This window comes from Tribolium castaneum, chromosome 1 (genome assembly GCF_031307605.1).
Source record: "Tribolium castaneum strain GA2 chromosome 1, icTriCast1.1, whole genome shotgun sequence".
NCBI lineage: Eukaryota > Metazoa > Arthropoda > Insecta > Coleoptera > Tenebrionidae > Tribolium > Tribolium castaneum.
Genome location: NC_087394.1, coordinates 4452149 through 4477244, shown reverse-complemented (window position 1 = coordinate 4477244; position 25096 = coordinate 4452149). Strand labels below are relative to the sequence as shown.

Genomic DNA, 25096 nt, shown 5'->3' with positions numbered 1-25096 from the left:
TAAGGTGATATCTGACATGGTATCCGATTCAAGGCGATATCTCGTAAAAAAAACAATTTTTAAATGCCGATTACCTAGAAACTAAAGGAGCTATGACAAATTACCGTAGTTTATAGCAAAAAATTGAGGAAATTTTTCGGGAAAGGTCAAAGCCTACCTCAGATTTTATTAAATGTTGTCAAAGAATTTTACACGGAAGAAGATGCAACAATTTTTTTAATATTTTTGTTGACTTTTTCTTCCAATATAAATCTACTTGGAGAAAATGGACAAGTTTGACAAAATTAAAAAATCAAGAAATCAAGTGGAGTAAAACCTTTGAACCACGGACACCGAAGGGGTGTTCACTAATGGGAGGTGGAAACTTTTAATTGCTACGTTCCTACAAAATGTCCGTTGTAAAGAGGTGTCCGTTATTCGGAAGTGTCCATTAAGGAAGGTTTCACTGTATTATAAAAATCTGGCATAATACGTAAAATGAATCCAAAAATTTAACTAAACGAACTCATTTGCTCAAGGATTTTTAATTTTGGAGTTTTTTATTGAAGACATAAAAATATTTCTGTAACCGCAACCGTCATCAGGAGCGCCTCCTTATTTTAACCATTCCATAAATATAATTTAAAGGGCATTTTTTTGTTATATTAATTTTTGCTCTTGGTATTTCTTTTAGTTTCTAAGAAAATGTGAAAAACATATAACAATTTTGGTTTTTAAGAGCTTTTATTTAACTTGCTTTGTTGTCTGTCTGTCTGTGTCATATTTTTGGAACCAAATTTGGAAGGGTTTCCGTTGTCCCAATGAATTGAAATTTTGCATACTTACATAATCTGCCTGACAATGCAATAGTATTTAGGTAATTACTCCCTTTGGAGTTCTAAAGTTTTTGGTTAATGTTTGAATGAAAAACCGTCAGTTTTGATCGAGTCCAAAGCTAAAATTTAAAAAATAATTTTAAAAATTGTATTAAAACGCAGCGAAACTACTACTCAAAGAACGCAACGATTAGGAAGAAAGTTAAGTAACTAGTATATTCTGAAAAGTAGTACTTCTTATATGAACTTGAATTCATTGGAAAGTTTAATAGTGCGAAAGGATTCATGTCATGTGAAGAACAAATCTAATAAATAAAGACACAAAATATCAAAATGTGGTAGTAAAACATTGTTTTTTACTTTTTAGTGGATTTCCTAAATAAAAGCTTTCTTAAAACAATTTTTTTATGTTTCGCCGATTACGGAGGTGATTTTCCAAATTTCGTAAAAATTTATTTAAAAGCTTAAAAAATTGCCAAAGTTAAAATGTTTTACGATAAATAGTGTTCGAGAAAAAACAGTAGAGCCGTTTTGCTTTATTTTCGTTTTTTTAAGTTAAAAAAGTAGTGTTTAGAAGATTATGAAAATTTAGATTTTGCAAATTAAACTGTGTTTAAGGTGCGTTTGCCTGCTCTTCACATCGCGGCGAAGAAAGACGACGTTAAAGCCGCCAAACTTCTCCTAGAGAACGAACACAACCCGGACGTCACCTCCAAGTCGGGTTTCACTCCTTTGCACATCGCCTCTCACTACGGCAACCAGGCAATTGCCAATCTTCTGCTGCAAAAGGGGGCAGATGTTAACTACGCCGCCAAACACAATATCACACCGCTTCATGTCGCCGCCAAATGGGGCAAAACCAACATGGTGACGGTTCTACTAGAACATGGGGCGAATATTGAATCTAAAACAAGAGATGGCCTCACTCCTCTGCATTGTGCTGCAAGGAGTGGCCACGAGCAAGTTGTGGATATGCTCCTGGAGAAGGGAGCTCCCATCAGTTCCAAAACCAAAGTAACTATCGATTTATTTTGAGTTTGTTCTACAAGTGGGTTTTAGAACGGGTTGGCACCTCTTCATATGGCCGCTCAAGGGGATCATGTGGACGCGGCAAGGATCCTCCTCTATCACAGAGCACCTGTAGACGAAGTTACAGTCGACTACTTGACGGCGCTTCATGTGGCTGCTCATTGTGGCCATGTGAGGGTCGCCAAGTTGTTGTTAGACCGTCAAGCTGATGCTAACGCTAGGGCTCTTAACGGTTTCACGCCACTTCATATTGCCTGCAAGAAGAATAGGATCAAAGTTGTTGAGTTGCTACTCAAACATGGCGCAAGTGAGTCGCTTAAACCTATTTTTCTTGTAAATTCAAACTTTGACTAGGTATTGGTGCTACGACGGAAAGCGGACTAACACCGCTCCACGTTGCCAGTTTCATGGGATGTATGAATATTGTTATCTACTTGCTCCAACACGATGCCAGTCCAGATGTACCAACAGTGCGCGGGGAAACACCTCTGCATTTAGCCGCGCGTGCTAATCAGGTACTTTCACTCCGTTCCCTTTTTTCACAGCTTTTAGTTAACTTGCTTTGTCATAATTTTCGAGTTTTGGTGTCCGAACGAATTGAAATTTTTCACACTTACGTAATCTGCGCCCAATGCGATCCCAAAGTTGAGGCGTTCTTTTTTAAAAAGGAGGTACTATGTATTATTGTTAAGAGTTTTAGCCTAGATCGTCTTAATACAAGAAGTTTAAGCCAGTTTCTATTCAAGACATATTTTTCAAAGGTTTTATTTAACTTGCATTATTGTCAGTCTGTCTGTCTGTTTCATATTTTTCGAACTAAATTTGAAAGGGTTTCTGTTGTCCGAACGAATTGAAATTTTGCACACTTACGTAATCTGCGCCCAATGCAATCGCAAAGGTGAGGCGTTTTTTTAACAGGAGGTACTATGTATTATTGTTAAGAGTTTAGGGGAAATCGTCTTTATAAAAAAAGTTTCTAGTCCGGTCCGGTCTAGATGCTGTTTTGAGATGAGCCCTCAATACTATGGGTACCATATTTTTAATAATGCTGTATTCATTGTTGTTTTTAATACTTTGCCTACTCTGATCTGGGTGTTGCAGCTAGTTTCTGATAGCCCATATAATTGCACCAAATCTGTAAGATTGTTATAAGCCCTTCTGACTAATTAAATGACTATTGTCGCAGTTTTTGTTGATTAACCATGGTTTTTTGATTTTTTTATCTAAAATTTCAAAAAGAAGAAGTTATTGTATCTTCGTTATCACATTTTACTTCAACGTTTTAGGCTAAAGCTCCTAACAATGCAAGTTAACATCTGTTCAAATGTTTTTACATATTTTTAAAAGTTTTATTAACTTGCTTTTTTGTCTATCTGTTCATATTTTTTGAGCCAAATTTGAAAGGGTTCCTGTTGTCCGAATGAATTGAAATCTTGCATACTTACGTAATTGCATTTTAAGGTGGTTCAATGCTTTAAAAATTACTTCTGATTTAATAATATTGTTTTTAAACCAGTGTTTTTTTTAATTAAATTGTTGAAGTTGCGTTCCAGACTCATTACTCAAATTTTTCGAACATGACAGAAGTGGTTGTATTCACGGTGTAATTTGATTTATTAAATTTTTTTCAAAATGACAAAAATCGTTTTTTTTTTAAATATTAATATTAACGCTAAGATGTTTTAGGCTAAAACTCCTAAGAACAATGCATGTTAAAAAGAACGTCTCAACTTTGCGAAAATCCTGGTATTATTACTCTCAAGGGGGCTAAGTAGGGTTAAAGTTTTACATTACGGAATTTTTGATTTGCATATACTACATCTTATTCTAACATATACGGTGTGCTATGACAGTTTTTTAAAAAACATATAAATAAAAGCCTTTATTTAACTTGCTCTGTTGTCTGTCTGTGTCAAATTTTCCGAACCCAATTTGAAAGAGCTCCTGTTGTCCAAATGAACTGAACTCTTACATACATACGTAATTACATTCTAAGGGGGTTCAGTGGGGTGTTAATGCTCCTAGTTCAACAATATTGTTTTTAAACCAGTGTTTTTTTAATTAAATTGTTGAACTTGCGTTCCAAACTCATTACTCAAAATTTTCTAACATGGCCGAAATGGTAGTATTCACGTGATAATTTAATTCGTCCAAATTTTCTCAAAATGGCAAAAATCGAATCGTTTATTTTTTGTATTTTTTAATATTAAAGCTAAAAAGCTTGAAAATAATCAAAATTTGCATAAAAATAGGTAGCCCAAAAAGTTTTTTAGCATCAGAATGCTAAATTAGCAAATAAGCATAAAAAAATGGTTGATTTGAAACAAAAAACTAAATTTGCTGCTTATTAAAATAACGGATTAGCAGAATGCTAGGGATCCGAACCCTACTCATAACAATACGGCATTACAGAATTACTTTCTTAAATTGACTACTGTTCGTAAAAAGCTTTTATAAGTTTTAGAATCCTAACTTGTAAGCAAAAGTATTATTTTTTACAATTTTGTGCATTTTTTCTGATAAAAAAAATTTTTAATAATTTTTTTGTAATCCTCAATGAAAATAATTAATTTTACAGACTGACATCATCAGGATCCTACTCCGAAACGGCGCCCAAGTGGACGCCCGCGCCCGCGAGCAACAAACCCCCCTCCACATCGCCTCCCGTCTTGGAAACGTCGACATTGTCATGCTTCTCCTCCAGCACGGAGCTAAAGTGGACAACACCACGAAAGACATGTACACAGCTCTTCACATCGCGGCTAAGGAAGGTCAAGACGAAGTGGCTGCAGCTTTGATCGACCATGGAGCCTCTCTGAACGCCACCACCAAGAAGGGTTTCACTCCTTTACATCTAGCCGCCAAATACGGGCACTTGAAGGTTGCGAAGCTCCTCCTCCAGAAGGAAGCCCCGGTTGATGCCCAAGGCAAGAACGGAGTGACTCCTCTCCATGTCGCTTCACACTACGACCACCAGAACGTCGCGTTATTGCTACTGGAAAAAGGGGCTTCGCCCTACGCCACTGCGAAGAATGGACACACTCCCTTACACATAGCAGCAAAGAAGAACCAAATGGATATTGCCAACACATTGCTGGAATATGGTGCTAAACCAAATGCGGAGAGTAAAGCTGGGTTCACACCGTTGCATTTGAGTGCCCAGGAGGGTCATTGTGATATGACGGACCTTTTGATTGAACATAAGGCGGATACTAACCATAGGGCGCGGAACGGCTTAGCTCCGTTACATCTCTGTGCCCAGGAAGATAAGGTTCCGGTGGCGGAAATCCTGGTTAAGAATGGAGGAGAAGTTGACGCTTCGACGAAAAATGGTTACACGCCCTTGCACATTGCGTGTCATTATGGACAGATCAATATGGTTCGATTTTTGCTATCACATGGTGCCAATGTCAAGGCCAACACCGCTTTGGGTTACACGCCTTTGCACCAAGCCGCCCAGCAAGGACATACCAACATAGTCAACACGTTGCTGGAAAATTCAGCGCAGCCCAACGCTGTGACAAACGTAAGTGGCATAAAAATTGCAACAGGAATTTTTTGATAAAACTTGGCACAAACGTTAGACTATTAGCAGGTATTAAATAATTAAAATTTGAACGTTTTTAATCAAGTGGTAAAGGAGTTTTTAACACTTTTACCAAGTGTTTTTCTTCAAATTTTTTGCGTTTCTGACAATTTTTGAAGTGATTTTTTTAAAAATTTGTTTAGTTTTATGTGTTATGAGAACCAAAATATGCCAAGAGTACGACAAAAATGAAATTTCCAACAATCAAACAAACTTTAAAGAAGTACAATTTTTTGGAAACGAATAGGTGTTTTTTCATTTAAAGAATTTGCTATTTGTTTGAAGAGAAATCTAAGTACCATTATGCGACGTTATCAGTCATTGATTAGAGAAGGTTTAGGACAAAGCAGAAGAGGAAGCAGACAAAAAACAATGAAGTCCAAAATTGTCATCTTCGGATTATGGCAATAATTCAAGTACAAGAAAAATTTCTGAGTAATGGTTGAGTTCAAAGGTTGTTGTTCTTCATTTCTGACTGTATATCATCGGATTAGGTCATTTGAAGTACTTTTTATTAGATTTCTTAAGTATGTGAGGAGACGACCATTTTGGACTTCATTTGTTTTTTTTTGCTTTTTTTTGCGTTGTTCTGGGCCTTCTCCAGTCCATGACTGTTAACATTGCTTAATGGTACTTCGTTTTCTATCCAAACGACTAGCAATTTCTGTAAATAAAAAGCCCCTAATTGTAGTCCAAAAATTATGCCGCTTTCAAATAACTGCTTAAAGTTTTAGTAATTTTGGTTTTATCGTCTCCTGGTCTAATTGCGCTTTTAAAACACTTAAACTAAAAAAAAACACAAAAAGATAGTCAGAAAACAAAAAATTGAAAGAATAACACTTGCTGGTAAAAGAACTTAAATGTTAAAAACTCCCTTACCACTTGATTAAAATAGTTCAAATTTTAATCATTTATTACTCGCTAATAGTCGTCCATTTGTGCCAAGTTTCGTCAAAAAATTCAAATTCCTTCTTGGTATTGCAATTTTTATGTCATTGATTTGGATGGAATTGCCAATTTTTCACAGAATGGACAAACGCCCTTACACATTGCCGAAAAATTGGGGTACATCACGGTGATCGACACGCTGAAGGTGGTAACCCAGCCGTCGTCACCCATGAGTGCCTCAACCATTTCCAACGAGGAGAAGTACCGTGTGGTCGCGCCGGAAGCGATGCACGAGACTTTCATGTCGGATTCGGAGGAAGAAGGTGGTGAGTTCTAGTGATTAACGTTGTAACGTGTGCGGTGTTTGCTATCTCTTGTCAACGGAATTTCATTTATGATTCGGTTTGAGACAGCAAGACAGCAAATTTGTAGATTCATATTCATCTGTTAGCAGCCTTGTTGTTTTCCCTATTATGGGCATGCGCTTCGCTCTTGTGCTTATTCAGAGTTAGTGCATGACTAGGGTTGCCATCTGTTTGATTTAGAAATGGGACATTCTGTGTAGTCAAGTTAGGTCAGGCCAAGTTAGGTCAAAAATGAATATTTTGTGTATAAAATCTAGAAGTTCAAAGGATAATCAAGTTGGAAGGTCTTTTGAAATAATCTTTTTCAATAAAAGATTGTGTTGTTATTTGGAATAAAGAACCTACTTTTTTTAACTGTATTCAAAAGACTCAAGGATAATTAATTTGAATAAAGGATTGCTAACTGAAATAAAGAACAAACTACGTCCTCTAAATACAAGTGTCTATAATTGTCTTTTGAAACCGATTAACCGAAAGTACAATTATAAATTTAATAATAAAGCATTGTCTTGTCCTTTCAAACATATTGGACAAATTAGTTTCTTTAATTCTACATATATCCAAAAGACTAAAGGACAAGTAAAGGATTGCTAATTGAAATAAAGGACAAACTACTTTCTTTAAATATTTTATTCAAAAGAACAAAAGGCAATTAATTTGTATAAATAGTTGTCTTTTTGACTGAAAAAAAATTACGAAAATACAATTATTAATTTTGATATTGGAGTGTGCTGTGAACTCTAATAAAGAAGGAACTACTTTTTTTAATGCATTCAGGAGGTCAAAGGATAATTAGTTTGTATAATAAATTATTATATTTTGGAATAAAGGACAACTTTTATCTCTTAACTATATTCAGAAGACTAAAGGACAAACGACTAACTACGTCCTTTAAATACTGCAGGTGTCTTGAATTGTTCTTTAAAATAAAGGACAAAGGACGTCTATTAAATATTGTATTCGAAAGAGCAAAAGACAGTTAATTTCTATAAAAAATTGTTCTTTTAAACAAATAAAAAGAGACGACAACACTATTTCTAAATTTGATATCAGAATGTGTTGTTTATTGTAATAAAGGACGAATTAGTTCTTTTAAACGCATTCAGGAGGTCAAAGGATAATAAATTTGCATAAATTATGATTATCTGTTAAAATACACAACAACCTACTCTCTTTAACTGTATTCGAAAGACTAAAGGACAATTAATTTATTATGGATTGCTCATTGAAGTAATGAGCAAATTACGTTCTTTAAATTTTGCAGGTGTCAAAGATTGTTCTTTAAAATAAAGGACAAAGGACGTTCATTAAATACTGTATCCTAAAGAGCAGAAGGCAGTTAATTTCTATAAAAAATTGTTCTTTTAATCAATTAAAAAAGGACGACAATACTATTACTAATTTTGATATAGGAATGTGTTGTTTATTGTAATAAAGGACGAACTAGTTCTTTTAAACGCATTCAGAAAGTCAAAGGATAACAAATTTGCATAAAGCAATATTATCTATTGAAATACAGGACAACCTACTTTTTTTAACTGTATTCGAAAGATTAAAGGACAATTAATTTGAATAAAGAATTACTCACTGAAATAAAATTAAAACTACTTCTTCTAAATACTGCAATTGTTCAGGATTGTCCTTTGAAACAAAGTTCAAAGGACGACAAAAACAAAAAACAAAAACAGAAAGGACGAAAATACAATTATTAATTTTGATGTGAGTTGTTTATTGCAATAAAGGACGAATTTGCATAAACCATTATTACCAATTGAAATAAAGGATATCCCATTTCTTTTAACTGTATTCGAACGATTGAAGTACAATTAATTTGAATAAAGAATTACACATTAAAATAAAGGACACACTACATCTCCTAAATTCTGCTGGTGTCCAGGATTGTCCTTTGAAACAAACTTTAAGCGACAAATGTACAATTACAAATTTTTATAAAGTATAGTGTCGTTTGTTGCAAGAAAGGACAAACTACGTCCTTTAAATACTGTGTTCAAAAAGCAAAAGCAATTAATTTCTATAAAGAATTGTTCTTTTAAACAAAGACAAAAAGGAAGAAAACACAATTATTAATTGGACGAATTTGCATAAACCAATATTATCTACTGAATAAAGAACAACCTACTTTCTTTAATTGTATTCAAACGATTAAAGGACAATTGAATTGAATAAAGAATTACTCATTGAAATAAAGGACAAACTACGTTGTCTAAATATTGCAGGTGTTCAGAATTGTCTTTTGAAACAAAAGTACGAACGACAAAAGTACAATAAATTATTAATTTTAATAAAGGATAGTGTTGTTCAGTGAAATAATGGACAAACTATTTCATTAACTCTACATCTAGAAAATCCTAACACAAGTAAAAAACTGCTTGTTGAAATCAAGTACAAATTACGTTCTTTAAATACTGTATCCACAAAAACAAAAGGCAATTAATTTGTATAAAAAATGGTTAAACAAAGGAAAAATGACAAAAAAACAGTTATTAATTTTGTTATCATATGAAAATGTGATGTTTTAAGCAATAAAAGATGAATTACTTCTTTGGAATGCAATGGGATATAAAAGTATAATAAATTTGCATAAAGGATTAATATTATACGCATTCAAAAAAATAGTATAATTAATTTAATTTCTTTGAATAAGGGACGTTTGGCAACCCTATGCATGTCATTAATCACCACACTCATCATCCATCTGTTCATAACCATGACCATACAAGTGATCCAATCAACGCCGAAAACCAAAATTTAGTCTAGAGAGAACTAGTGGTCCACAAACTGATAGAGTTTAAAAAATCCCGTCGAGAGAGCTTTTGATAAATTTGCTTTGCTTCCACTGTCATTGAAATTTAACAAATTGTTTAATCGCAAAAGCAGGGGAGAATATTTTGGACGGATTCGGTACGGCACCGCATCAACGACACGTGTACCTACCCTATTTCAATGGTACTACTTTGCTCACCAGTAAGTCTAGACCACTATTGTTACACACAACACGATTCATTGTTATCAAAAGTTGGGTTTTTTTGCAAGCTGACACGCTGACTTTTCTTCCGTTTACTTTGGTTTCTTGTTGAAGTACCTAACACAGAATTCGGTCACGATAATTTTGTTTGTGTCTGACAAAAATTTTGTTTACAGGAGAGGATACAGTTTTGGGCGACCAGACTTATAGGTACTTGACGGCGGATGAAATGAAGAGTCTTGGTGACGATTCGTTGCCGATTGATGTCACGCGGGATGAGAGGATAGATTCGAATAAAATGGCATCAAATGCCGAAAATATGATGCCACCACGCCACATCGAAGACAATATCAGTCCTGAACATGTACAACAGAACTACGTGGAGTATATTAAAAAATACACTCCTGACAACATCGATATAGACAAACATCCCATAAATATCGGGTGAGTTGTTTTTAATCCCGTTTTCAATCAAAATCTTTGAGACTAACTCAATCTTTGCCTTTAATTTTGCTGCAGGAAGCTTCACTGGAAGAAGTAAGTTTACTGTAACGTCTAGTTTTCTCTGTTCACTATTCCTGATCCCTTGCACACAAATAAATGTGTCTAACGTTGCTTCCAAGCCAAAGTTTGACCAAAAATTCTGTTTGCAGCTTCCTGGTCTCATTCCTAGTGGATGCCCGAGGTGGGGCTATGCGTGGATGTCGCCATTCTGGAGTCCGTGTCATAGTACCACCAAGATGTGCCTCAAGTCCTACCAGGATAACCTGCAGATACGTACGTCCTCAGAGGACTCCTCATCCACCTCCGTTGATGGAAGGCGAAGCTTTGGCCAGTCGAGTCCTTGAATTGGGTCCTGTGGGAGCCAAATTTTTAGGGTACTACACCTTTAATTTTCTTGGTGTTTAGCAAATCAAACTCATCTTCTCCAAAACATTACTCAAATTTTAATAAAAAAGAAAATAAAGGAATCAAGAACATAACACCGACACCATAGAACTAGAAAACCACCAAACGGTGTAGCAGAAAAGTGAAAAACGAATGACCTTGAGACAGACGGAACAAAATAAAAAAATTTGGACAACAAAAGTAGGCACGGAAGTAAAAGGAACAGAAACAAGAAATAAGACAAGTGATTGTGTGGATCAAAAATAAAGTTTGTTGTTTTGGGGAAGACGAGTTTTTGACACCAGCCTTTGATCGAACAATCAAAAACTAATTTTTTTGCAGACCTGTGATCATTGAAGTACCACATTTTGCGGCACTTCGTGGCAAAGAGCGCGAAATTGTGATCCTGCGCTCTGATAATGGCGAGTCCTGGAAGGAGCACACTGTGGATGCCACTGAAGAGGTCCTCAATGAGGTCCTGCACGACAGTTTCGAGGCGGAAGGTCTTTATTCAAGTATGTATCTGCTTGGAGTAACTCAATTTTTACAGATTTGAACCAACTGGAGGATGTATCGTCTGGTAGAATCACTCGGATTGTCACTCAAGACTTTCCGCAGTATTTCGCTGTGGTTTCACGGATCAGGCAAGAGGTGCACGCAATCGGGCCTGAAGGCGGAATGGTCTCCAGCACGGTGGTACCCCAGGTCCAGGCCGTTTTCCCGCAAGGGGCGCTCACCAAGAAGATTAAAGTCGGACTGCAGGTAAATCTCTTCAAACCACGCAAAGGGGTGCCGACTGAAAAGTTGCGCAAAATCACGGTCAACCACATACCGAAAAAGAAAAGGTGGTCGTTGATTTGGTGATTCGGGACTCGAGTAGAGATTAGAACAGTTTGCCAAACCATTTGTACCTAATGTTTACTGTGAAGTTCGGTCAATGAAGAGTGTAGCGATTTATTTGAGAGAAGATAGTTCTAAATTTCTATTTTTCCAAAACGAACAAAGTACAAGTAAGACTATAGTTTGTTACATCCGAATTTTGTGATCCCTTATCTAGTCTAAAATCTAGTCATTTGTTTGGTTTGAGCGGCCTAAGCCGGCCCTAAATTGGGACACTTGTCGAGTTTCAAGGCGAAACCTTGCCCAAAATTTTTGGACTCAAACGTGCAGTACTAAGAAAAATTTGAGAAATGTGCCTTTTGCCACTGCCACGGTAATTTTCTGTTGAGGTTTCGTTTTTGACGCAAAATTTTCAAATTTGGGTTTAGATAAATTTCGAAAATTTGTGAGGAAAAGTCAAGGACTCCCAACAATTGTCGCTTGTTGCAATTGTTTGGGAGTTGGGCGTAAAGTCCCAGCTTCGGATCGGCTCACTGGCGCTGTTCAAAAAAATGTATTTTGGCTCAATTAGCGAGGCATTTTTTTAACGGCGCGTCATTAGTTGTTAACGATGCACCTGAAGATGTATGTACTTAGCTTAAGTGTGATTAGGGCGGGGCCATTCGTATTTGGTTGATCACAAAGTGTTTGCGAATGTCCCTACAGTGTTGTAACGAGCATCCTCACCCGCATCTCTTGTTTGCTTTCTAACTTTTAATTTCGTGCTTAATCTAAGTCATGTCATGTATGTTTTCTCTCATATTGTCAGCGTTTCATTCACAAAAGTTGTAACAGTGTGAGTGCCCAATAAAATTGAGTTAAACTAACCAAAACTAACTTTTTCATTGGAATCAAACCGAATTTTTGGGCACGCCGTGTTCAAAAATTCTCCTTTACAAAGCACGGTTCGTTATTGGGCTCTCAGCTCAACCGCTTAAGTCACTCCTTCATTCTTTTCATTGTTTGCACTTTTTGATATTGTTTGTGTTATGTTTTTGTCGAACCTTGCTTTGTCGCATTACCCATCCTTGATCCTCCTTCCCTTCAAGGTAAGTGAGCTTGAGCTGTGTCGTGGCTCCGACGACCAATTATGCCCCGATTGTTGAATCCTAGGCCCAACCCATTGACCCAGAACTGACCGCCAAGTTGCTGGGACATGGGGTTGCCGTTTCGCCGGTGGTTACCGTCGAACCAAGACGACGAAAGTTCCACAAAGCCATCACGCTGAGTATGCCGGCACCTAGAGCCCACTCGCAAGGAATGATCAACCAGTATTCGGGAAGTGCGCCCACTTTGAGGCTACTCTGCTCCATAACAGGTAAAAATATGACTTTTCTACTAAACCATACGAAATTGACGTCGATTTTGCTGCCAAGCTAAGCTCCAAAAGCTGTCTTACGGCTCTTGGAAACAGAGCCAGTTTTGTTTTCTACTCAAATATGATGTTTTACTGTTGTGTTGTGCCCTATGTACTTTTGTATATTGGTTTTGTTGTTAAGGGGTTGGCAAGCTTATGTTTTACGGTAGCTATACGTAGGTAGCTGTAAGTAGACTCGAGTTTTATAGACTTAGGTCCTGTATTTCATTAGATTAGTCTATCAAGCATGTATTATAAGATGCTTAGAAGTAAAGTCATCTGTATCAGGCGGGCTTTTCCAAGGAACGCAACGTTTTATGTAAATAGGAATGTTTCGCCAAAACTATAGCTGGGGAAAGTTTAATCAAAATTTTCTACGTTAGATTTTTCTTTAATGACATTTACAAAACTCCAGAATGAAGTAGAACTAAGCAGCAAAATAAAAAAAAGTTTTGTCCAAAGTGTAGAGTCTATGGAATTTGGATGTCTTGGGTGACAAATAGACTATTGTGTTCCTTGGCTGTTGTCATTGTGTAAATTAGGTCAAGTTCGTGTTTTGGGAGGCAAATTGGTCCACACGGTCGTCGCGACGCTGAAAAGTTTGCCAGCCTCGTAATTTTCCAGCTGACGTCATTGTGACGTCGTCACAACCCAGTTTCCCAGCATCCTAACAGTCGCGAATTTCGTCATAATGACGTCACTTGCTCAAACAGTCAAACTAATGCGCTAATTATTGATATTTCACGCGCGTGTCCAGGGGTGTTTCGGAAAAGATCTCTCAAAGGTAACTAACTACATATATTGTGGGCTGCCCCCCTTTTAGAATGTATATCTATATCTATATATTTTTTTTGAACAGTTCTTTTCGTTTCTGTTTCATCAATCGAAACATTTTTCGTTAGGAATGTGAACGTGGGACGTGTACGATTTGGCAATAGTGCATAATTTTTGAAAATGAGTTGTGAAATCGTGCGCGTCCACGTCTTTTTATCAAATTTAAAGACTTGAAATTTTTCTTTTGCCTTTTAGTCGTTAAACATTTGTTTCAATGATTTTGTTTTGAAAAATTCACTAAAACACGAATCGCAATTTTCACCTTATCTAGATTTGCTGCATTTCATTTGGTTTTCTTTGATTATTTTCAAACCGACGATTTTTCTTATTACATTTTAATTACAAGAACCCTAACATAAAGCGTCAGATCAGTCGTAAGAAACCAAAACCTCAAACACTACTCTCCGATAAGTTTTTTTGAACCGGAAGTTAGTTGCCACGCGACTGGTCTTTTCTGAAACCGTTCGTATGAATGCTTTGCTTTTTGCCGCTTCAAACCACTGCATTTGCTTCCACTTTGCCAAAAACTAAAAAAATGGTCATAAACCATCAAGTGCCTGAATGTGACACGCTTTTGCTTGGACGGGGAGGAGCGTCGGGCGTTGCATGTGAATGTCAAAGGCGGGGCGAACGAGCAAAGCCGCCACTCTATTGGTGAGACGGTTTTGGCGCGGACTGCACTCACGCAAACCGACCAATAAAACCGATTCTTGCTTTCAAGGCGGTACAACGAGAGCGCAATGGGAGGACGTGACCGGGTCTACACCACTGACTTTCGTCAACGATTGCGTCTCGTTTACTACGACGGTGTCGGCGCGGTTTTGGCTCATGGACTGTCGGAACGTCGGAGATGCGACCAAGATGGCCACCGAGCTTTACAGGCAAGAAAAAAAAATCCAAAAATAAATTTTATGATTTTTTTATATAGGGAAGCTATTCATGTGCCCTTCATGGCAAAGTTCGTGGTTTTTGCAAAACGCGTTGATCCGCTCGAGGCGCGATTACGCGTCTTCTGCATGACTGACGACAAAGAGGACAAGACTCTGGAACACCAGGAGCACTTCACCGAAGTGGCGAAAAGTCGCGACGTGGAAGTGCTTGAGGGTAAACCGCAATACATCGAGTTCGCCGGTAACCTGGTGCCCATCACCAAAAGTGGCGAACAACTCCAGTTCTCCTTCAGAGCGTTTAGGGAAAACCGGCTCCCGTTCTCCGTGAGGGTCAAAGACCAACACGCTGAAGCCGTCAGTCGGTGTCTTTTTATGCGAGAGCCTAAGTTACCAAAAGGCGAGCCGCCGCAACAACCCATCTGTATTTTGAACATTGTACTGCCGGATGATATCGTAGTGGACACCATCTCCTTGACGGATTCCGACTCCCTGAAGAAAATTGAGAATTTCGATTACTACAGGTGAGTGTTTTTTGAAAAATGGATTGAAGGGTTTGATTGTTGTTTTTAAGGCCGGATCCACGATTGGCGGACATGAGCAACCTCCTTGGCGAAGACTGGGTTCCTCTGGCGACTCAGTTGGGTCTGACAACTTCCGAAATCAACGTTATCAAGTCTGAATACCCGGACAGTGTGGCAAAACAGGCCCAGTCAATGTTGCGAATGTGGCTTTCCCAATCCGGTAACAAAGCCCAGACCAACACTCTTGAAAGTGCGCTTAGGAGGATAGGAAGAGAGGACATCATACCTCAGTGCCTAAACGTCGAATATCCGGCTCACGGGATCAAGGAGATAGGAAAACAGAGACTGATCAAGAAAATTAGCATAGAACAGAACCTCTACGAGCGAGACATAATGCGCGACTCTGAAAGTGTCGAATCGCTCAAGAAAGCCGAAGAAGAGAGAAAGAAAGAGAACTTCGACAAGTACTCAGCCGAAGAAAAGGTTGTGGAGGAGACGTCCGATGAGGAAGATTTCAACAAGACGGTGACGGAAAGGCGCCAACAGATCGAGGAACGACTTTCTGTCGATAGAACCGTTCCGGCGTCTTCGCAACGTGTCGAAATTGTCCAGGAAATCAGTTCTATCAAACGACAGAGTTTGGTGGAGAATAAAATTGCAGAAGTCGAACAGAAAGCTGTAACGGAAGTCGTTGACGGAAAAACCACAAAAACATCCAACGAGTTGACGACTCCGCTAACGGCTGAAAAGACGAAAGTGGATGGAGAGAGGGAACGAAGGGACTCAGCGTTGCTGGAAGGCGTCACACAGAGATTTGAAAGCACCAAGACGATGATGACGAAAATTGCCTCAACAGAAGGTAGGAACAACTTGTCATGTTATCATTTTTGAAAGGGGATGACAACATGCCAGTGACATTTTTGTCATGTGCACTTTACATGTTGCTATTTTATTGCTGTTACTCAATTACCAAAAAAGTGTTTCGTTCTGTGTGCGTTTATTTAGACCACCTTCTGGACGTTTCAGATCCCAAATCCCCGAAAGTGTCAAAGACTCCACCACCGAGTCCAGCCGACTTCCTTACCCGAGAACAGGCAGCCTCAATCCAAGGTAGGACTATGCAATTGTTACAAAGACACCTAGCTTGAATTTTAAGCAGCGCTTATTAGTAGAATTGTGCAAGAAATATTCAACAGAAGTGAATACAGTCAGAATTATGAAACAAAGGGGAATATTTCATGTACAAAATGTGGCATATCAATGATTTAACCGGATTATGACGCTCAATAATACGACGAGGTCGGACGGGAAAACTTACAAGAACAGATAATCTTTCTATAATTAAAACTACTTAAGACAATTCGCCGGTTATGCAAAAAATAACAACTATTTTAGTGATAAATTGCTGTTAACATTTGATTTGTTTATTTCTCATTGAAGCGCGCCGCTTGAAATTGAACCGATCTGTAATTGAAACTTCAGCGTGACAATTTTTGATCCTTGGATATCGTATGGTTTCTAATTCGATTTGGATCATAAACCGTATCTCTTGCAAGAATTTATCCAGTTTTACGCGACTTTTCGTGTCGTCTGTTCGTGTTTCGTCCTCTAATTTTTTATTTCAGCGGGGGTGAGTATTGACTTTACTATTTCTAATAAATAAAATAACACCACGTATCCTATTGATATGCCACATTAACATGGAGTTTGCAGTTGGTTGAACCATAGATATTTATGTTCGTAGTAGAGAAAATGTTATGCTTTTTTTTATTTAAACTGTGATGAAATACTGTTGATTACGAACAGAAACTGAATTCCTGAACCTACCAATCCATGTAACCCCACCTTTTGTATTTTGAGGCAAATGCGACGATTTGTACGAATCATCTCGTTTGCTTCGTCAACACACAATTAACTAATAACAAGAGTCTAATACATTACTGAATGTGCAACAATGCTTTGGTGCAACAAGCTTTTGCCTAAACAATAACCAAAGGACGATTAATACGATTGGCCCCGTCGAATTAACAAATATTGCAGAAAATAAATCATCTGTGTGGGCGTCACTGTTTTTATTTTTCGATCATGTTTCCGTTTTTTCGTTTTTTCTCGCTTTGATACTAACACACACAAATGCTTTCGTGCCAAGCCTTTGTACATAGCAAATGCAGCTTTTGTGTTGGTTTTTCTTTTTTGTTCGATAATTTTCACCAATTCTAGTAGTACTTCACACGTCATGCCGCATGGCTTTTGGGTTTCGAGGACCAAACTAAAACTACAATAACTTGTAAAATGTCATTCGGAGCGTGTCGATGTGTGAATCTTTCGAACTCATTGCTAAAGGACACACACTACTGTAGTGCAAAAATATAGATGTGGTGAATCAGCCTGAGCAATTAACTGCAGTAGTGTCGGTCCTAAAACGGAACCATTTAGTTGTATTGGGAAAAACAGGTTTTGGATTTTCTTTTGTACAATTTGTAAATAAAAATTCTAGCTATAGTCAAAATTACGAAACTTTGCGGTTGTCAGTTCTATTAGGATGGTTAAAATGTAGTTTACATTTACGAGTACTATGGTGGATTAGCAAAAAATTTTTAAAGTATAAGACCAGATGCACAGCTTTGTGATCTGGACTATAGACTTGTCCAATACAGCTGGAAGTGTTTCGTGTGTAAACATCTCATACACACTACATCCATTATAGTTTCAGAGAAAGACATAAATTCGCTCTGTTCAAAATGCTCGTTTTTGTGTACATTTGAGTATTTTGAAGAGAATTGTTAATAATCGTCCATAGACATCCTCCTTTTGTCACGCAATCCGTCCAGAACTTCCTGTATGTTGGCTTGGTGAACCATAATGCAAACTCCATAATCTGTTAGGGACTAAATTAATTGTACATACTGTGCATGTTCACCTCTGCCACTTCTCGTGTTTCTTTCGTTCGTTTCGAAATTCTTTGATTTGCCGAGAAATGGTAGTGGGGGAAAGAGTTTGTGTCATTTGGGTCTTTTCGCGGCCTCGGGCTTCGTGTAGCAAAGGCTATACAAAGGTTAGTGATTTTGGTTAGATTTGGTTTTCTTTTGGGGAGCACTCGGGCTAATTAAATACGAAACGATTTAATACGTTCCGAGCTCCCGTTTGCTAGTTTGGGCATTTTTTAACTTGTTACATTGTTGGCATCTCTGCTTTCGGAATTCTGCTGTTTATATTATGAACAACTCTTACGAAAACCATAGTAGAAAGCTTATGGAAATGCGGAATGCCTTAGCCGGCTTTTATTCGAATATTTAGCTGTCGTTTCCTTTCTCCTCCTCCTAAACCTCCTCGTTCCATTTGAAAACATATCTTCTTCTCATCTCATAATTTCTCTTATGTATGGGAGTCGAGGCCATGATTTATTTTCTGAAATAAATTAGCGAAAAGCCAAAATTTCAATCCTGTTGCACTTGGGACAGATTTAACACTGTTTTATCCACCGATCCTTTTATTTTAATTCCTTGCGACAGCAGCATCGGCGTCGCCGCAAGACGACGACGACTCGCTGGACACTGACGGCTTCCGCGAAGACCAATGTCTTTTAGAAACCCCAACACCGGGTGAAGACACCTCGATCGAGGGCAAAAACTACCTCTCGAACTACCGTACTGGAGATATCGACTTGGAGGAAGTGACTCCATACGACGACATCCGTCAGTACTACCAACACCAAGCGAAATTGTTCTCCGGTACGCGAAAGCGTCTTGCATCCACGGAAGATTTAGACGTTGACGCTTCTAATCCTTCCATTGACAATAACCTGCCTTCCAATCGTGATATTGCACGTGTGTGTAAATATAACGAATCCGATCCTGTTTTGCGACCGGGCGAATTGAAAATCAAAGGCTTCCAATCGCCCGAAGAGAAAGGTGCTAAAGATTCGAAAAAACCAGAAGACTGGGAACGAAAAGAGAGAAAGACTGTTGAAAGATTGCACGGAGGCGGAGGCAAAGGTAAAATCCCACCCAACGAAGAGGAATTCCGTATTAAAACGACCCCTGACAAAAAAATCGCCGTGGTCTATTCCGAAAGTACGAACGAAGAGTTTGCCAATCAGGTCAGCAGAAGTACGTCACCACTGACCAATAAAGAGATTACCCCCACTCCCGAATCCGCCCCTAAGCCACATCCCACTCCAACACTCGAACTTGTGATTGGCCGGAAGGAGGTCCGCACCAAAGAAGCCTCAGCTACGGCCGAAAGCCGACTTACACTTTACGGTACTAACGACGTTGAAATTTCGATCAAATCCCAATCACATATTTCGGTCACGACAACAAGACGCGACGAATCTGGAGTTGAAACTTGTGAAACTGTAGACGTTGGTGTTTCAAACACAACGGAAAAGAGGAGAAAATCGGTGGAAAAAAGCGAGTATATTATTCCGCCACCGGCGATCGAAACCACTCAAAAGAAACGCGAGGAAACTGTTAATTTCAGCGGTACTAAACTCATCTACACTTATGATAATTCAGTGGAAAAAGACGATTCTCAGGGTTCTGTAGGTACAGATAGTTATTCGCATCACGTCACCGATACTGGTATTTCCCTAACTCGGGGAACTACCGAAACTATGACAAGTCCAGTTTCTAAGCCGCCTGATGTTTTGCACGGGTTGCAAACCACAGGTTTTGTGTCCGACACTGCAGTCGATGTTGAATTGGAAGAGTGCGAGTGCACTGACGCCGGTTTGAGTCCGATCCAGGCCGACGAAGTCCTTCCTCAAGAGCCATACTTTGAGGAGGAGGTCCATTTCGTCGATGCTAACACTAGTCCTATTGAATTTCCCGAATCGGCATCGATTGCTTTGTCTCAAGTTGATACATCCGAAGCTGCCACACTGACCGATCAAGTCGATACGAAGGATGCATCAAGTAGTCCGATTAAACCAGAAGAAAGTCCACCTTCACTCTCCGATAAAATCAAAGATGAGGATATATTGAAAAGTCGGAGAGGTTCAGGTGATGTTAAAGCCAAAGTCAAACTTCTAGAACAAACGATCAAATCACCGAGTCATGTGATTAAACGCAAGAAGGAAGTTTTGGATTCCGAAGACGAGATCAGTAGCATGAAGGATGAAGATTACAAAGGTTCAAATGAAACCTTGGCTCAAATTGAGGATGACTACGATAAGACTGAAACAGTTTCTGAAGAAAGCGACTTGAAGACCAAACATACGAAACACGTTGGTCGCAAAATAGCAGAATTGCAGAAAATATTCTCAGGTTCTACCGACTTGGAGGATGACGATGAGTCGAAACGAACGCACAAACCGACGAAAATTCGGGAAATTAAAGAAGAAAAAGTCAAGACTGAGGCTAAACCAGTTAGTGAAGCTGAAGTCGTGGCTAACGGTTACGACACTGAAGAGATTGAAACCAAGTCAGTTAAAGACAAACGAGCCTTGTTTGAGGAACTAATCTCAAAATCCCAAGAAGGTACTCCCAAGAAAACAGTACCACAGGAACGACCATACACTGAGAAGGAACTAAGCGAATGTGCTCGAAGAATCGAAGAGGAGATTATCATTGAACAGAAAACTAGTCCTAAACGACGTATTGCTAAACTTGCACAAGCTTTCGAAGGGGAAAAGTCTGGATTTCCTACACCTGTGTGTGAACCACCGTGTCAGAAAGTTATAGTTGAGCATAAAACGCCCTCACCTTTGACACAAGAAGTGGAACCGGAACCGGCAGTTATCGAATCCAAAGTTGCAAAGGAAATGGAAAATGTGTTCAAAACTCAAGCCGAGATTATTGAAAGTATGAGTGGGCAAAGCCTGGAAGTGTGTGAAGAGCCTTGCGTGTGTAAGACTGAGTTGCAAGGCGAAGAACCGGTTGAAAGTCATATAATTAAGGAAGCTTTAGTTGCAAATGCTAAACTTCTCACGACTATTGCTTTGCCGCCGCAGGTGTTAGAGGCCGAGCCAAAAAAACTAGACGAGGTTATTTCTCAGGTTGAAGTGACTGAAGAGTTGGAGAAGGAGATTTTGCAGCAAAGAATGGAAGCGAATAAAAAGGCACTGCAGTTGGATACGAAAGAAAGAATTCCGAGGATTACTGAGAGGCAAGTTCAAAAATTAATGTCTGAAGTTTTGGAAGCTACGATGCAAATTAGGGCGGAAGTTAAAGAGTTGAAACCGGATTTGACTCCGACGCCTGAAGGACAGTTGATATCGATTGTGAGTTCGTCGTCCATGGATCATCTCAGGGATTTGGAACAGATTGTTGAAGAGGATCATACAAAGCGGAAAAGTAGTGATGTGAATAATGTGGTGGATGCTAATGATGTTGATTATGTGTATGATGATATGTTTAGTGAAGATGAGGTAGGTAGTGAAGAAAGGTTTCGTCGTAAAAAACGTCAAATTTCTGGTGATGTGCAATTGCTTTCACCGGTGAAAGAAGTGAAAGGGTTACATGCGGTGGGAAGGGATTTGCTAATGACGGATACCGAAGATCAAATAGAAACTAAACAGTTAGACGAGTTGGAGGCAAAAGAAAACTTAGTTACGGAAAAGAAATTGATAAATGAGGATGAAGTTTCTGATATAAAGCAAAGAAAACAACTGATGAATCAGTCACAGATGTATACTAAGTCCACAGCAAGTGAAAAATCTGCGGTAAAAGAGGTATTTCAAAACGACATTTATTCTCACGAAACAATGCTGCAAAAAGATGAGACTAAGCAACTGAGTGAAGGCACAGTATCACTCATACAAGAAAAAACATTGAGATCAGAAGAAAAATTACAAACAGAGAATTTTCTGGAACGCATTAGATTGTCTGAAAAGGTTTTGCAAGAAAATGAGGTTTACGTTCAAAAGATTGCTGAAACAAAACCGGAAAAAATTATTCTGATGGAAAATTTGACGGACGAATTGGTTAAAGATGAAGAAAAGGCCGCCCCTGTTAAGGAGAAAGCTGTGACAATAGAAAAACTAATTGACAAAACACACGAAATGAAGCAGAAAGTTTATGAGAAAGTCAAAGAAATTTCTTTTCCTAAAGACACAGCTGAATCTGAAAAACCCTCAATGATTAAACTTAAACATGAAGAAGTCACGGAAAAGGAAAAATTACCTGAGAAAGTAGAACTGAAAGAGGACAAGGTTCCTTCTCCTAAAGACAAAACTCCTACACCCGAAAAGCCCTCTGAGATTAAATTTAAACCGGAAGAAATTACGGAAAAGGAAAAATCACCTGAGAAAGTAGAACTGAAAGAGGACAAGGCACCTTCTCCTAAAGACAAAACTCCTACACCCGAAATGCCCTCTGAGATTAAACTCAAACCTGACGAAGTCACGGAAAAAGAAAAATCACCTGAGAAAGCAGAAATAAAAGAGGACAAGGCTCCTTCTCCTAAAGACAAAACTCCTACATCCGAAAAGCCCTCTGAGATTAAACTTAAACCGGAAGAAATCACGGAAAAGGAAAAATCACCTGAGAAAGTAGAACTGAAAGAGGACAAGGCTCCTTCTCCTAAAGACAAAACTCCTACACCTGAAAAGCCCTCTGAGATTAAACTCAAACCTGACGAAGTCACGGAAAAGGAAAAATCACCTGAGAAAGTAGAACTAAAAGAGGACAAGGCTCCTTCTCCTAAAGACAAAACTCCTACATCCGAAAAGCCCTCTGAGCTTAAACTTGAACCGGAAGAAATCACGGAAAAAGAAAAATCACCTGAGAAAGTAGAACTGGAAGAGGACAAGGCTTCTTCTCCTAAAGACAAAACTCCTACATCCGAAAAGCCCTCTGAGATTAAACTCAAACCTGACGAAGTCATGGAAAAGGAAAAATTACCTGAGAAAGTAGAACTAAAAGAGGACAAGGCTCCTTCTCCTAAAGACAAAACTCCTACATCCGAAAAGCCCTTTGAGATTAAACTTGAACCGGAAGAAATCACGGAAAAGGAAAAATCACCTGAGAAAGTAGAACTGGAAGAGGACAAGGCTTCTTCTCCTAAAGACAAAACTCCTACATCCGAAAAGCCCTCTGAGATTAAACTCAAACCTGACAAAGTCACGGAAAAGGAAAAATTACCTGAGAAAGTAGGAATAAAAGAGGACAAGGCTTCTTCACCAAAAGACAAAACTCCTTCACCCGAAAAGCCCTCTGAGATTAAACTCAAACCTGACGAAGTCACGGAAAAGGAAAAATCACCTGAGAAAGTAGAACTAAAAGAGGACAAGGCTCCTTCTCCTAAAGACAAAACTCCTACATCCGAAAAGCCCTCTGAGATTAAACTCAAACCTGACGAAGTCACGGAAAAGGAAAAATCACCTGAGAAAGTAGAACTAAAAGAGGACAAGGCTCCTTCTCCTAAAGAGAAAACTCCTACACCCGAAAAGCCCTCTGAGATTAAACTCAAACCTGACGAAGTCACGGAAAAGGAAAAATCACCTGAGAAAGTAGAACTAAAAGAGGACAAGGCTCCTTCTCCTAAAGAGAAAACTCCTACACCCGAAAAGCCCTCTAAGATTAAACTCAAACCTGACGAAGTCACGGAAAAGGAAAAATTACCTGAGAAAGTAGAACTAAAAGAGGACAAGGCTCCTTCTCCTAAAGACAAAACTCCTACACCCGAAAAGCCCTCTGAGATTAAACTCAAACCTGACGAAGTCACGGAAAAGGAAAAATCACCTGAGAAAGTAGAACTAAAAGAGGACAAGGCTCCTTCTCCTAAAGAGAAAACTCCTACACCCGAAAAGCCCTCTGAGATTAAACTCAAACCTGACGAAGTCACGGAAAAGGAAAAATCACCTGAGAAAGTAGAACTAAAAGAGGACAAGGCTCCTTCTCCTAAAGACAAAACTCCTACATCCGAAAAGCCCTCTGAGATTAAACTTGAACCGGAAGAAATCACGGAAAAGGAAAAATCACCTGAGAAAGTAGAACTGGAAGAGGACAAGGCTCCTTCTCCTAAAGACAAAACTCCTACATCCGAAAAGCCCTCTGAGATTAAACTCAAACCTGACAAAGTCACGGAAAAGGAAAAATTACCTGAGAAAGTAGGAATAAAAGAGGACAAGGCTTCTTCACCAAAAGACAAAACTCCTTCACCCGAAAAGCCCTCTGAGATTAAACTCAAACCTGACGAAGTCACGGAAAAGGAAAAATCACCTGAGAAAGTAGAACTAAAAGAGGACAAGGCTCCTTCTCCTAAAGACAAAACTCCTACATCCGAAAAGCCCTCTGAGATTAAACTCAAACCTGACGAAGTCACGGAAAAGGAAAAATCACCTGAGAAAGTAGAACTAAAAGAGGACAAGGCTCCTTCTCCTAAAGAGAAAACTCCTACACCCGAAAAGCCCTCTGAGATTAAACTCAAACCTGACGAAGTCACGGAAAAGGAAAAATCACCTGAGAAAGTAGAACTAAAAGAGGACAAGGCTCCTTCTCCTAAAGAGAAAACTCCTACACCCGAAAAGCCCTCTAAGATTAAACTCAAACCTGACGAAGTCACGGAAAAGGAAAAATTACCTGAGAAAGTAGAACTAAAAGAGGACAAGGCTCCTTCTCCTAAAGACAAAACTCCTACACCCGAAAAGCCCTCTGAGATTATACTCAAACCTGACGAAGTCACGGAAAAGGAAAAATCACCTGAGAAAGTAGAACTAAAAGAGGACAAGGCTCCTTCTCCTAAAGAGAAAACTCCTACACCCGAAAAGCCCTCTGAGATTAAACTCAAACCTGACGAAGTCACGGAAAAGGAAAAATCACCTGAGAAAGTAGAACTAAAAGAGGACAAGGCTCCTTCTCCTAAAGACAAAACTCCTACATCCGAAAAGCCCTCTGAGATTAAACTTGAACCGGAAGAAATCACGGAAAAGGAAAAATCACCTGAGAAATTAGAACTGGAAGAGGACAAGGCTCCTTCTCCTAAAGACAAAACTCCTACATCCGAAAAGCCCTCTGAGATTAAACTCAAACCTGACAAAGTCACGGAAAAGGAAAAATTACCTGAGAAAGTAGGAATAAAAGAGGACAAGGCTTCTTCACCAAAAGACAAAACTC

General features: G+C 38.8%; 1 protein-coding gene across 20 annotated transcripts in view; it reads left to right on the top strand.

Annotated features, from left to right (window-relative positions):
- The window catches only part of LOC100142605 (ankyrin-3), a 123975-nt gene that overhangs the window by 40700 nt on the left and 58179 nt on the right, over positions 1 to 25096 (top strand). For 9 of the 20 annotated variants that reach the window (XM_015978695.2, XM_064357610.1, XM_064357609.1 and 6 more), the window contains 17 exons: positions 1434 to 1829; positions 1875 to 2151; positions 2199 to 2359; positions 4423 to 5370; positions 6458 to 6644; positions 9579 to 9668; positions 9846 to 10113; positions 10189 to 10206; positions 10323 to 10547; positions 10900 to 11060; positions 11108 to 11319; positions 12550 to 12754; positions 13551 to 13577; positions 14349 to 14508; positions 14556 to 15038; positions 15089 to 15897; positions 16065 to 16148. In XM_015978695.2, coding sequence (XP_015834181.2) covers positions 1434 to 1829; positions 1875 to 2151; positions 2199 to 2359; positions 4423 to 5370; positions 6458 to 6644; positions 9579 to 9668; positions 9846 to 10113; positions 10189 to 10206; positions 10323 to 10547; positions 10900 to 11060; positions 11108 to 11319; positions 12550 to 12754; positions 13551 to 13577; positions 14349 to 14508; positions 14556 to 15038; positions 15089 to 15897; positions 16065 to 16148 — 4711 coding nt within the window. Of the gene's footprint in view, positions 1 to 1433; positions 1830 to 1874; positions 2152 to 2198; positions 2360 to 4422; positions 5371 to 6457; positions 6645 to 9578; positions 9669 to 9845; positions 10114 to 10188; positions 10207 to 10322; positions 10548 to 10899; positions 11061 to 11107; positions 11320 to 12549; positions 12755 to 13550; positions 13578 to 14348; positions 14509 to 14555; positions 15039 to 15088; positions 15898 to 16064; positions 16149 to 16582; positions 16669 to 25096 lie in introns of those variants that run through there. The other 11 variants (XM_015978687.2, XM_015978693.2, XM_064357613.1 and 8 more) reach the window with 9 other exon arrangements.